We start from the raw sequence: 14,617 nt of genomic DNA, 5'->3' as shown, positions 1-14,617 counted from the left end.
TTAAAGAACTAGTAAAAATAAATAGAATTGGAACAATACATAAAATATTCAAATGTAGTGTTAATAAGAATCTTATTTTAAAATTATTATTTTAAAATATTATTAAAAATACAATTTAATTTTCAATATATTTATTAAAATAAAATTTAAATTTTTACTAATAATAATAATAATCTTTAACACCTAATAAGAAAAAATTTAGTCTTAACGTGCGAGTCAAAAAGCTTGGTCTAATTTGCATGATCTCTCAAGGCGGTAAACTCGCTTAACGCCTAAGATTTCGATTCCACGTTCCCTCTCTTTCATTTTCCCAAACACGCACTACTTTCTCGCTAATTCCCATAAAGAGAAAAAAAAAATTCAAAATTCCCATTTCTCCCTTCTCTCTTCTCTCTCACCCATTCCACAACATTAAATCTATTTTATTACATTTCCTTACATATACAATTCGGAAAAATTTTGATCACAGATAAATCCAACGGCCCCCATCAAATCTAATCTTTCAGACGCAAAAAAATCACACACAAACAATACATCACAGACTAACTAAACAAAAAAACGATCGTTCCCTCCTCTTTTACCCTTTCTCTCTCTTTCTCTATCTCTCTCCTTTGTTGATTTTCATTTTCTCCACCACTCTCTGCCGTCCATTTTTTTCACCTCCACATCCAGATCTACAATATTTTGGCCTTTCTCCGACGAGATCTCGCCCCACGCGCCGCACACACTGGACCACGCGCCAGCCACCGTCTCTTCCTCCTCGATCATGGTCGTTAGTGGAGGGAAGCCTCTGAAGCGCATGAAGAGGAGAGTCACGGCTGATTTCTACGACTTTCTCTCGTTCCCCTCCCCATCACTCGCCGCCCACGAGGGCTTCGCCGGCGCTCCCTTCAGATCTGCCGTCCGATCCTTCCTTACGAAGCACGCGCTTCTCCCGCCGCCTTCCGCGCTCTTCCCTCACCTGCTGACATGGCAGATCCTCTTCCGTGTTGGCGACGTCGCAGGCGAAGGGGGTGCGGAGTCCGGCGGTGCGGCGGCGGTGTGCCTCGACATCGTGGAGGAGGACGTTGCCAGATCCAGATCTGTGTACTGCGACCAGTGCCGAGTTTTCGGTGAGTTGACTCGCCAGTTAACCGACTCGGTTCGGTTTCCTTTTTTGAGTCGCTTTGGTTTCATCGTTGTTTTTGTTTATTTTTACCGGTTTTTCTCCGGTTGCCGGTTTCAGATCACACCTACTATGCCCAGTAGTGACCTCTGTATCTTGTAGGAGGAAAACTGCAACTTTACAAAAATAAAATAAAAAATAATAAAAAAGAGAACCTGGTTAGTTAGCCTGAAGTTATCATGATGTTCCGCGATATGAAATTTTGATATCAATTATACTCTTAATCATAATAAAAAACCATCATAAGCATAACAGTAACATGGATAGGGTCACAGGGTTATCTAATGAGAAGGGGATAATCATATTCAGTTATTAAATCATTAGAATGAGAATGACAGATAATTAATCCGGTAAAACTGAGAGTAGCTTAAATTTGTGGCGGATGAAATAACGATAAAATGCAGATATATTCGAGGTGCTAAGAGAAAAAGAAATTGCAAGTACCCCGGGGGGTATTGGGTGGGAATGGGGCCCATCTTGGTTGGGTAGGTCATAGGTGATTTGGTGGGAGGGTGAAGAGGTGCCACGTATTTTATTGTTTCTGGTTTAAATGAGGACTTTTTTAGTTTTTGGTCTTGTTGCGACATTTCAGTGGATTTTGTTTGTGCTGTCGTTGTTGCGTAACAGCTTTGATTATTATTATTATTATTATTATTATTATTATTATGTTGTGGTCCAAGTCCATCTTTGTTTTTTTCTGCTCTTTTGTTCAGTGGATAATTGGGCTTTGTTATCAAACTCATGTGCCACGCAACGCATCCAATCAAGTATTTTGGAAGCACGTTGTTCTTTCTTTGACTACGATGGTGGTCTTTGTATTTATTTATTTATTTTATTAATAAATATTAATTCGATTTTGCCTTACACTTTCATGAATAATATTATATACTATTAATTATTACTTTGACATAATTAACATCATAATTAAACTATTTTGTGATAATTTACCAATATGATTGGATAACAATATATGTAACAATAAAGAATTGAACAAGTTTGATAGCCGAATTTTTGTGATGGAAATTTGAAAAACACATATGTTTGATGTTTAGGTTGGAGCGGCCATCCAGTGTGCGGGAAACGTTACCATTTTATAATCAAAGCTGATGGAAGCTCCATTGGTGGGTACCATAAACCATGTATGTGTTGTGGAGATATCCTGCACTTGTCAGAATCCAAGTGAGTAATCCCTTCCACGTAATAAGTTACTTTTCCCCCTACTTTTTTCCCCTTCTAGTGTGTTTCATGGAAATATTGTCATGTGAACTTTGTTTCTCTGTTCAACTACCTGTCGGAGGGATAAATACCTTAGAATCAGATGAGTTAGTGGAATGAGGCAGTGCTATATATGAATTGTGAATTTCTCGGTTTAACCGTGCTATGCCAAACCATGTTTCTGGATTCTAAAATATAGTGCAGTGAGAGGATGTTCGATACATCATGTGTTCAGTTTCAGGGGATAAAACCCTCCAAACTCATATGAATGGCTCTGGCTTAGTAATGCATTCTGTTGTGACATTTTGCCTTTTTTTTTTTAATAATTCATCTTCAGGTGTAAGTCGTGCAACCATGCGACTACCACTGATGATGTGGAGGACTGGGTGTACCACCAGTTAGAGAATACGACACATCTCTTACATGGTGTAGTCCATGCCAATGGTTATGGGCACCTTCTACGGGTTAATGGCAGAGAAGGTGGATCTAGATATCTTTCTGGTTGCCATATCATGGACTTTTGGGATCGCCTATGCAAGACACTTGGAGTCAGGTTACGATTCTTAATTCTGACTAGTGTTTAGCACTTGCTTATTTTATTTGACGAAAGTTGGGTCCTGGAATACTTACAGTTTCTGTTTTCTACTAGTCTCCCCCGTGAAACTTCTTTCATTAACATGGCATCGAGAGAAAAATGATAAAGAAGTAATGATTGTTTAAATTAGACTTGATGCTACATAAGAAACACCGATTTTAATATTACCACGTTATCTTGCACTCTTTTGGGCATCTAGAAATAGCTTATCCTTCGTGAAAGTTGGCATGGGTGAATAAGTATACCTTTGTCATGTGTAAAAGTATTTGCATGCATATATCTTTGTGTTACATATAAGTGTTGATATGGATATAGCTGAGTGTTTAACCCTGAAGTTTCTTTTCTACATGAACAGAAAAGTTAGCGTGATGGATGTTTCAAAGAAATATGGGTTAGAGTACCGCCTACTCCATACAATCATGAAGGGACATCCCTGGTATGGTGACTGGGGTTATCAATTCGGTTCTGGTAGCTATTGTCTCACGCATGAAGCATACAAGACTGCGGTTGACAGCCTATCCAATTTGCCCTTGTCTACCTACCTGTGCCAAGGACAAAATTCTTCCCTCTCTCGTGTTCAGGGCATGATTTCATACTTTCAATCTTTGTCAGACCATGAGCTTGTAAATGTAAGGGACCTCTTTTGTTTTTTGGTGGGTTTGATTCATGATGCTCGCAACACTGCAACAAAGGTTGATGACGTGGCCTGCAAGAAGCGCCGTGTTAACGATTCTGGACTGTTATGGTATTGGGAGAAGAAGGATATTGAACGTGTGGAGGAAGCCATGCTGAAGGTGTTGCGTGCAGTGTCTGGGTCCAATTGGGTGAGCGCTCGAGCTCTTAGGGGTGCAGTCTGCAAGTTGGCCTCTACAGAGCTTCTTGATTATTGCCTTGGAGGACTGGGAGGAAAAGTGGTCTATGGTGGAATGGTTGTTAATGCCCGATGCAACCCTCAAACTGGAACTTTTGAATACAGGTTAGGCTTCTATATGATTTTCGTAGGGGTATTTACAATTCTGTGTTTTCTAATTTTGCTGCTTAGAAGGCCATACACATAAGCTTAGAAAGTCATTTTCAATAAATTTAAACCACTATTAATTTATTATTGATTATTATTGATGCTTAGCCTTGAAATACTGATGTTTTTCTCAAAATATAGATTCTATTGATTAGATATACTTGGATGATTCTCTCTTGGTTTCTCTTGGTCCTTTGCATCGTATTGTTTTTGTCTGATTTGAATTGGTTCTGATACCTATGTATGTGCTTCTTTTTGCTAGACTTGAGGCTGCAAATGGCTCCTCCTTTGGAATTATTGCAAACAACTCTTCTGGTTCAAAGTATCCATCCAAAGAGAATCTCCTACAGTGTTTGAGATATTTATATGAGGCTTTGCTTCACCCTCAGATGATGGTAAATTATGCCCCCGAAGGGACAAGGGTTCTTGCAATGAGTTCAGCTCAGAAGCTTCTTGATTGCAAGCAGTTTGTGAAAGACTACACTCCTGGGATGCCCCCAATGTCAGACCTGCAGAAAATACGAATATCATGTCAGGTTGAACTGGTGGATGAAGCTGAAGATCCTGCAGCCAAAACTCCACCGGAACTGATTGTGCTGCCTGCAGATGCCACTGTGTCTGATGTTAAGATCGAAGCAGCAAATGCTTTCCAAGATGTATATCTGATGTTCAGAAGATTTCAAGTTGATGAGCTACTTGGCTATAGCGGTGTTGAAGATCCCACCCAGGTCAAGCACTTATTAGGATCAGAAGAACCCGCCACGGTTTGTGTCCGTGGAAGATGCATGGCAAAGAATGGGCTGAGCAAGTTCCGAATGGAACGAGGACTCGAGAGGTGGACCGTAGATTGCAATTGTGGGGCTAAGGATGATGATGGGGAGAGAATGCTAGCTTGTGACGTATGTGGAGTGTGGCGGCATACTAGGTGTTCTAACATCCGCGACATTGATCCTGTTCCAGCGCGATTCGTTTGCCCAAAATGTAAAAACTCTGACCAAAAGCCCAAGTCTACTGGGCACTGCAAAGAGGTGACAGTGACCAACGTTAGTGCTAGTGGTAGCTGCTTTGGAAATGGCTTGCCAATGCCTTCTGATGTTCGTTAAGATCAATAGATGTGTATAAAAGCAAACTTTGTTTCTGTTGTGTTTTTTGGGGCTGGGCCTGAAAGAACATGTACATAACACAGATTAGGTGTTAAAGTTAGGGATGGCGAGACCAAAAGAGAAAACTTAGGGATGGCATCAGGTAACAGAGCATGTCTTGTTGGTATTTCAAGTTCTACCCTCCGTTTTTTTGTATATATGATGACTGACATAAACTTGTGTGTAGCAAGAAAAATATTAAAAAAAACCCACTAGAATTTAACTTCTAAGATTAAGGCCTTCGGACTGTGGTTGGTACTAGCTTGCATCTGTGGGGTCTGAGATGGTTTTGTATAGCAGCCAACATTGACTAAATTGAATTATTTGTTGGTAAGATAAGTTTCAACAATTTTGTAAAGGTCTTGCAACACCTTGAGAAAAGGTTTGAAAGGTATTAGGCCTGAGATAGAACGGGACGGATTCAGTACCAGGAAAGGCCAGAATAAAAATGCATGCTTTTGTTGGGTTTTTTTTTGTAATTTTGTACAAAATAGAGGGGTCATTTTTTCGTTTTTTAAAATGAATACACTTAACTTAATTGTTAGAATTAGTCAACTAGTACTGTCGCTCTCTTCCTCCCCTTTCCCTTCCTTTCCGTCGCAATCGCACCCTCTTCCTCCCCTTCCCCTCCGTCGTAATCGTACCGTCCCTTCCTATCTCTACCACTGAGAACGACTGAAATCTCCCTACTCAGCTAACTTCTTCTCCCCCCACTCAGTGTAAACGATTCTGTTTAGGCGGATCCAAGCACACAAACAGCCTCACCTCTGACAACGACGGTACCTGATCTGCATTGTCGGTTGTCTTCGGCAGTTGATGGCTTCCCCGTTTCCATCAATGGAAAGAAGGTACCCGTTCTATTATCACCCTTCACTTGATTTGCAAATATTCCCCTTTGTTTCGTCATAGGTCTGCAATTTTCTTTGAAGGAAATCCCCCAATTTTACGTGTTTCGCTAAATTACCGCATTATTGTTGTTTGGCACAGGGTTGCCGGGGATGAAGATACCACTGGGAGCGTGCGTGTCGCCGAGGAAGCAGAAATGTGCGATGGAGCAGACCATGGAGTTGGATCGGTTGAGGGCGAAGGCTTTGCAGGGATGGAGTCGGACGAGTACGATTTACAGGAAGATGAAACAGAACACGACCATCATGCAGAGGCCGATGTCGACAATGGGGATGCGGTTGAATTGGAAGACAATTTGGACGGTGTCAGAGGAATGTTTGACAATTATGCGAATGATGACTTGTATGCTGTTGATTCCGGCGAATCGATAGGTTCAATTGACTTTTTGAACTTGAGCTAGGAGGAGGTTCTCCACTTTAATTTCGCAAATGTTGACAATGCATTTGAGTTCTACCAGCAATATGCAAAGCACCATGGCTTCGGCGCGAGACGTTCTAGAAGTGAAAAACGTGGCGAAGTAAGGATACGGCAGGAGTTCGTGTGCCACCAACAAGGGTACCGATCCCCGAAGTTCTACTCAATGCCTAACCGGCAAAAGAGGCCGAGGGCTGAGACACAGTATGGATGCCCTGCAAGGATGCTACTTCGCATGGACGATGAATCAGGACGTTGGCACGTTGCATACTTTTCAGATGCGCATAACCACCATGGTACACGAAATTGTGATCACACTTTTCCCAACTCCGCACAACTAACCAGCAAGTGCAATGGGTTGTCCAATTAATACCTTACGTGAGTAAGGGTCGATCCCACGGAGATTGTCGGCTTGAAGCAAATTATGGTCATCTTGTAAATCTCAGTCAGGCGGATTCAAATGGTTATGAGGTTTTGATAATTAAAAGAGAAATAAAACATAAAATAGGATAGAGATACTTATGCAATTCATTGGTGGGAATTTTAGATAAGCGTATTGAGATGCTTTGTTCCCTATGAGCCTCTGCTTTTCTATTGTCCTCATCCAATCTTGCGTACTCCCTTCCATGGCAAGCTGTATGTTGGTGGATCACCGTTGTCAATGGCTACCATCCGTCCTCTCAGTGAAAACATATCCGCTACGGTTTCCCGCATGGCTAATCAGCTGTCGGTTCTGGATCGTGTCAGAATAAGATCCATTGATCCTTTTGCACACTGTCACTGCACCCAACAGTCACGAGTTTGAAGCTCGTCACAGTCATTCCATCCCAGATCCTACTCGGAATACCACAGACAAGGTTTAGACTTTTCGGATCTCAAGAATGCTGCCAATTGATTCTAGTTTATACCACAAAGACTCTGATCTCACGAAATAGAAGGCTCTGTTGTCAAGAGAGGCAACCATGCGTCGTGAATCAGGAGGCCAAGAGATACACACTCAAGCTCTTGCAGATAGAACGGAGGTGGTTGTCAGGCACGCGTTCATAAGGGAGGATGATGATGAGTGTCACGGATAATCACATCCATCAGGTTGAAGTACGAGTGAATATCTTAGAACAGGAATAAACGTGAATTGAAATAGAAAAACAACAGTACTTTGTATTAATTCATGAGGAATAGCAGAGCTCCACACTTTAATCTATGAGGTTTAGAAACTCCACCATTGAAAATACATAAGTGATGAAAGTACAGGCATGGCCGAATGGTCAGCCCCCAAAACGTGATCAAGAGATCAAAAGTGATCCAAAGATAGTCTCAAAAATGATCTAAAGATATGAATACAATAGTAAAAAGTGTTATTTATACTAAACTAGTAAACTAGGTTTACAGAAAATGAGTAACTAAGTGTAGATAATACAGAAATTCACTTCCGGGGGCCCACTTGGTGTGTGTTTAGGCTGAGCATTGAAGCTTTCACGTCCATAGGCTCTTCTTGGAGTTTAAACGCCAGTTTTGGTGCCAGTTTGGGCGTTTAACTCCAGCTTTGGTGCCAGTTCTGGCGTTTTACGCCAGAAAAGGGTCTCTGGTGGGTGTTTGGATGCCAATTTGGGCCATCAAATCTCGGGCAAAGTATGAACTATTAAATATTGCTGGAAAGCCCAAGATGTCTACTTTCCAACGCAATTGAGAGCGCACCAATTGGGCTTCTGTAGCTCCAGAAAATCTACTTCGAGTGCAGGGAGGTCAGAATCCAACAGCATCTTCAGTCCTTTCTCAGCCTCTGAATTAGATTTTTGCTCAGGTCCCTCAATTTCAGCAAAAAAATACATGAAATCACAGAAAAACACAAAAACTCATAGTAAAGTCCAGAAATGTAATTTTTGCATAAAAACTAATAAAAATATACTAAAAAGTAACTAAAACATATTAAAAACTATGTAAGAACAATGCCAAAAAGCGTATAAATTATCCGCTCATTACAACACCAAACTTAAATTGTTGCTTGTCCCCAAGCAACTGAAAACAAAATAGGATAAAAAGAAGAGAATATACAATAAATCCCAAAATATCAATGAAACTTAGTCCTAATTAGATGAGCGGGGCTAGTAGCTTTTTGCCTCTGAACAGTTTTGGCATCTCACTTTATCCTTTGAAGTCCATAATGATTGTCATCCATTAGGAACTCAGAATTTAGATAGTGTTATGGATTCTCCTAGTTCAGTATGATGATTCTTGAACACAGCTACTTTATGAGTCTTGGCCGTGACCCTAAGCATCTTGTTTTCCAGTATTACCACCGGATACATAAATGCCACAGACACATAACTGGGTGAACCTTTTTAGATTGTGACTCAGCTTTGCTAGAGTCCCTAGTTAGAGGTGTCCAGAGTTCTTAAGCATACTCTTTTGCTTTGGATCACGACTTTAACCACTCAGTGTCAAGCTTTTCACTTGGACCTTCATGACACCAGCACATGGTTAGGGACAACTTGATTTAGCCGCTTAGGCCATGATTTTATTCCTTTGGGCCCTCCTATCCACTGATGCTCAAAGCCTTGGATCCTCTTTACCCTTGCCTTTTGGTTTAAAGGGTTATTGGCTTTTTCTGCTTGCTTTCTTTTTTTTTGCAAGCTTGTGTTTTTCACTGTTTTTTCTTGCTTCAAGAATCAATTTTATGATTTTTCAGATTATCAATAACATTTCTCTTTGTTCATCATTCTTTCAAGAGCCAACAATTTTAACATTCATAAACTTCACTATAAAAAATATGCACTGTTCAAGCATTCATTCAGAAAACAAAAAGTATTGCCACCACATCAAAATAATTAGACTAATTTCAAGATAAAAGTCGAAATCCATGTACTTCTTGTTCTTTTGTAATTAGGAACATTTTTCATTTAAGAAAGGTGAAGGATTTATGGGACATTCATAGCTTCAAGACATAGACACTAAACACTAATGATCATGTAATAAAGACACAAACATAGACAAACATAAAGCATAAAAATCGAAAAACAAAAACAAATAACAAGGAAATTAAAGAACGGGTCCACCTTAGTGATGGCGGCTAGTTCTCCTTCTTGAAGATCCTATGGAGTGCTTGATCTCCTCAATGTCTCTTCCTTGCCTTTGTTGTTCTTCCCTCATGGCTCTTTGATCTTTTCTAATTTCATGGAGGATGATGGAATGCTCTTGGTGCTCCATCCTTAGTTCCTCCATATTGGAACTCAAATCTCCTAGAGAAGTCTTGAGTTGTTCCCAATAGTTATGTGGAGGAAAATGCATCCCTTGAGGTATCTCAGGGATTTCTTGATGAAGGACTTCCTCATGCATTTGTTGAGGTCCATGAGTGGGCTCTCTTGTTTGCTCCATCCTTTTTTTAGTGATGGGCTTGTCCTCTTCAATGAGGATGTCTTCCTCTATGACAATTCCAGCTAAACTGCATAGGTGACAAATGAGATGAGGAAAGGCTAACCTTACCAAAGTGGAGGGCTTGTCAGCCACTTTGTACAGTTCTAGAGGTATGATCTCATGAACTTCCACTTTCTTTCTAATCATGATGCTATGTATCATGAGAGCCCGATCCACAGTTACTTCGGATCGGTTGCTAGTAGGAATGATATAGTGTTGGATGAACTCCAACCATCCTCTAGCCATAGGCTTAAGGTCAAGCCTTCTTAGTTGAACTGGCTTGCCTTTAGAGTCTCTCTTCCATTGGGCTCCTTCCATACAGATGTCCATGAGGACTTGGTCCAACCTTTGATCAAAGTTGACCCTTGTGAAAGGATGAAGATCTCCTTGCATCATTGGCAAATTGAATGCCAACCTCATATTTTTCGGACTGAAATCTAAGTATTTCTCCCGAACCATTGTGAGCCAATTCTTTGGGTTCGGGTTCATACTTTGATCATGGTTCTTGGTGATCCATGCATTGGCATAGAACTCTTGAACCATTAAGATTCCGACTTGTTGAATGGGATTGGTGAGAGCTTCCCATCCTCTTCTCCTAATCTCATGTCGGATCTCCGGATATTCGCTCCTTTTGAGCTTGAAGGAGACCTCGGGGATCACCTTCTTCTTGGCCACAACTTCATAGAAGTGGTCTTGATGGACCTTTGAGATGAATCTTTCCATCTCCCATGACTCAGAGGTGGAAGCAATTGCCTTCCCTTTTCTCTTTCTTGAGGTTTTTCCGGCCTTAGGTGCCATTAATGGTTATAGAAAATTAAAAAGCAAGGCTTTTTCCACACCAAACTTAAGAGGTTTGCTCGTCCTTGAGAAAAAGAAGAAAGAAGAGAGTAGAAGAAGAAGAAAAGTGGGAGATGGAGGCTTGAGAGGGTTCGGCCAAGGGGGTTTTGAGTGTATGTGATGTGTGAAAATGAAGGAGTAAGGAGGGGGTATTTATAGGGTAAGAGAGGGAGTTGGTTCGTGTGAGAAGGGGTGGGTTTGGGAGGGAAATGGTTTGAATTTAAGTGGGTAGGGGTAGGTGGGTTGTATGATGGGTTTATGGGAATTAGGGAATGGATGTGAGTGATGAAGAGAATATGGGGAAGAGGGTAAAATTTGATAGGTGAGTGGTGTTTTGGGTAGAGTGTTATGGAGAAGTGTGAAGAGGAGAGAGAGTGAGGTGGGGTAGGTGGGGATCCTATGGGGTCCACAGATCCTGAGGTGTCAAGGAATTTTCATCCTTGCACCTTTCTGGCGTTAAACGCCCTCTATGTGGCATTTCTGGCGTTAAATGCCAGTTTACTGCCCTTTTCTAGCGTTTAAACGCCAGGCTACCTGCCAGTTCTGGCGTTTAAATGCCCAGAATGGTGCCAGGATGGGCGTTTAAACGCCCATTTTTTTACCTTTACTGGCGTTTAAACGCCAGTTTGCTTGCCAGTTTTGGCGTTTAACGCCTATAATGGTGCCAGGCATATCCTTACTGGCGTTTAAACGCCAGTAAGCTCTTCCTCCAGGGTGTGCTATTTTTGATGTTGTTTTTTATTTTTCTTTAATTTTTGCAATTATTTTTGTGACTCCACATGATCATGATCCTAAAGAAAACATAAAATAACATAGATAAATAAAAAATTGGGTTGCCTCCCAATAAGCACTTCTTTAATGTCAATATCTTGACAATGAGCTCTTTTCAGAGCTTCACAGATGCTCAGAGCATGATTGTGGTCTCCCAACTCCAAACTTAGAGTTTGAGTGTGGGGGCTCTGCTTGACTCTGTATTGAGGAAAGCTTTTCATGCTTCCTCTCCATGGTTACAGATGAAGATCCTTGAGCCTTGAACACAAGGTAGTCCTCATTCAGTTGCAGGACTATCTCTCCTCTGTCCACATCAATCACAGCTTTTGCTGTGGCTAGAAAGGGTCTTCCAAGGATGATGGATTCATCCTCATCCTTCCCAGTGTCTAGGATTATGAAGTCAGCAGGGATGTAAAGGCCTTCAACCTTCACTAAAATATCCTCTACAAGTCCATAAGCCTTTTTCATTGATTTGTCTGCCATCTCTAGTGAGATTCTTACAGCTTGTACCTCAAAGATCCTTAGTTTCTCCATTACAGAGAGTGGCATGAGGTTGATACCTGACCCTAAGTCACACAGAGCCTTTTCAAATGTCATGGTGCCTATGGTGCAAGGTAGCAATAACCTTCTGGGATCCTCTTTCTTCTGAGGTAACTTCAGCTGAACCAATGCACTTAGTTCATTGATGAGCAATGGAGGTTCATCCTCCCTAGTCTCATTACCAAATAATTTGGCATTCAGCTTCATGATTGCTCCTAGATATTGAGTAACTTGCTCTTCAGTAATATTTTCATCCTCTTCAGAGGAAGAATATTCGTCAGAGCTCATGAATGGTAATAGTAGGTTCAGTGGAATCTCTATGGTCTCTAGATGAGCCTTAGATTCCTGTGGTTCCTCAATAGGGGACTCCTTGTAGTCCAGTGGACGTCCCATGAGGTTTTCCTTACTGTGAATCACATCCTCTTTCTTTTCTATAGGTTCGGCCATTTTGGTTGTATTAATGGCCTTGCACTCTCTTTTTAGATTCTCTTCTGTATTGCTTGGGAGAGTACTAGGAGGAGTTTCAGTAATTTTTTTACTCAGCTGACTCACTTATGCCTCCAAATTTCTTATGGAGGACTGTGCCTCAGTCATGAAACTGAGGGTGATCTTAGATAGATCAGAGACTATGTTTGCTAAGCTAGAGAGGCTCTGCTCAGAATTCTCTGTCTGTTGCTGAGAAGATGATAGGAAAGGCTTGCTATTGCCAAACCTATTTCTCCCACCATGATTGTTATTGAAGTCTTGTTGAGGCTTCTGTTGATCCTTCCATGAGAAATTTGGGTGATTCTTCCATGAAGGATTATAGGTGTTTTCATAGGATTCTCCCATGTAATTCACCTCTTCCATTGCAGGATTCTCAGGGTCATAAGCTTCTTCTTCAGAGGAGGCGTCTTTAGCTTGCAATCTAGTCAGACTCTGCGAAATCATATTGACTTGCTGAGTCAATATTTTGTTCTGAGCCAATATGGCATTTAGAGTGTCAATCTCAAGAACTCCTTTCTTCTGAGTCACCCCATTATTCACAAGGTTTCTCTCAGAAGTGTACATGAACTGGTTATTTGCAACCATTTTAATGAGTTCCTGGGTTTCTGCAGGCATTTTCAGATGAAGAGATCCACCAGCAGAGTGGTCCAATGACATCTTGGATAACTCAGACAGACCATCATAGAATATACATATGATGCTCCATTCTGGAAACATGTCAGAAGGACACCTTTTGGTTAATCGCTTGTATCTTTTCCAAGCTTCATAGAGGGATTCACCTTCCTTCTGTCTGAAGGTTTGGACATTCACTCTGAGCTTACTCATCTTTTGAGGTGGAAAGAATTTGGTCAAGAAAGCATTGACCAGCTTGTCCCAAGAGTTTAGGTTTTCTCTAGGTTGTGAGTCCAACCATGTTCTAGCTCTGTCTCTCACAGCAAAGGGGAAAAGCATAAGTCTGTAGACCTCGGGATCAACCCCATTGGTCTTAACAGTATCACAGATCTGTAAGAATTTAGATAAGAACTGATAAGGATCTTCTGATGGAAGTCCATGAAACTTGCTGTTCTGCTGCATTAGAGAAACTAATTGAGGCTTAAGCTCAAAGTTGTTTGTTCCAATGGCAGGAATTGAGATGCTTCTTCCATAGAAGTTGGAAGTTGGTGCAGCATAGTCACCAAGCATCTTCCTTGCATTGTTGTTATTATTTTCGGCTGCCATGTCTTCTTCTTTTTCAAAAATTTCTGCCAGGTCCTCTCCAGAGAGTTGTGCTTTAGCTTCTCTTAGCTTCCTCTTCAGAGTCCTTTCAGGTTCAGGATCGGCTTCAACAAGAGTATCCTTATCCTTATTCTTGCTCATGTGAAAAAGAAGAGAACTGAAAAGAAGAGGAATCCTCTATGTCACAGTATAGAGATTCCTTTTTGTGAGTAGAAGAAAAGAAGAATAGAAGAATGAGGTAGAGAGAAAATAAAGAGAATTCAAACACAGAGAGGGAGAAAGAATTTGAATTTTAAGAAGGAGAGCAGTGTTAGTAAATAAATAAATAAATAAATAAAAAGAGATGAGAGAGAAGAGAAATTCGAAAATATTAGAAGAAATAAAATTAGAGTTTAAAATAATTAGTTAATTAAAAAGGTTTTTGGAAAAGTTGTTAGTAGTTTTCGAAAATTGGAGAGAGAAAAGTAGTTAGGTGGTTCTAAAAAAGATAAGAATTAGTAAACTTTTTAAAATCAAACGAAAAGTCAAGTAGTTAATTGACAAAGATTTAAAAAAAAATTTTGAAAAGATAAGAAGTTAGAAAAAGATTTTGAAATTAAGTTTTGAAAAAGATATGATTGAAATCTATTTTGAAAAAGATTTGAAAAAGAAATTTAAAAAGATTTGATTTTAAAATTGATGACTTGACTAACAAGAAATTAAAAGATATGATTCTAGAATTTAAAGATTGAACCTTTCTTAACAAGAAAGTAACAAACTTGAAATTTTTTGAATCAAATCCTTAATTGTTAGCAAGGTTTTCGAAAATATGAAATAAAAATAAGAAAAAGATTTTGAAAATCAATTTTAAAATTTTCAAAAATATTAAGAAGAAAAATGAAAAAGATTTGATTTTTGAAAAA

The 14,617-nt window shown here is 40.2% G+C and overlaps 1 protein-coding gene and 1 non-coding gene across 2 annotated transcripts; both read left to right on the top strand.

Moving 5' to 3' along the window:
• Positions 1-348: 348 nt before the first annotated feature.
• On the top strand, positions 349-5,580 carry LOC130948582 (PHD finger protein At1g33420-like). The gene is made up of 5 exons (XM_057877356.1): positions 349-1,112; positions 2,218-2,344; positions 2,718-2,933; positions 3,331-3,951; positions 4,256-5,580. The coding sequence occupies exons 1-5, from the start codon at positions 767-769 to the stop codon at positions 5,094-5,096; spliced, it is 2,151 nt and encodes a 716-aa protein (XP_057733339.1). The 5' UTR covers positions 349-766; the 3' UTR covers positions 5,097-5,580.
• Positions 5,581-13,215: 7,635 nt separating this feature from the next.
• LOC130952518 (small nucleolar RNA R71) lies at positions 13,216-13,319 on the top strand. The gene has a single exon (XR_009074698.1). It is a non-coding gene; the product is annotated as a small nucleolar RNA R71 (small nucleolar RNA).
• The last annotated feature ends 1,298 nt before the right edge of the window (positions 13,320-14,617 follow it).

Source organism: Arachis stenosperma, chromosome 9, assembly GCF_014773155.1.
Source record: "Arachis stenosperma cultivar V10309 chromosome 9, arast.V10309.gnm1.PFL2, whole genome shotgun sequence".
NCBI lineage: Eukaryota > Viridiplantae > Streptophyta > Magnoliopsida > Fabales > Fabaceae > Arachis > Arachis stenosperma.
The sequence above is the reverse complement of the archived record's forward strand: the minus strand, read 5'-3'. Positions and strand labels throughout refer to the sequence as shown.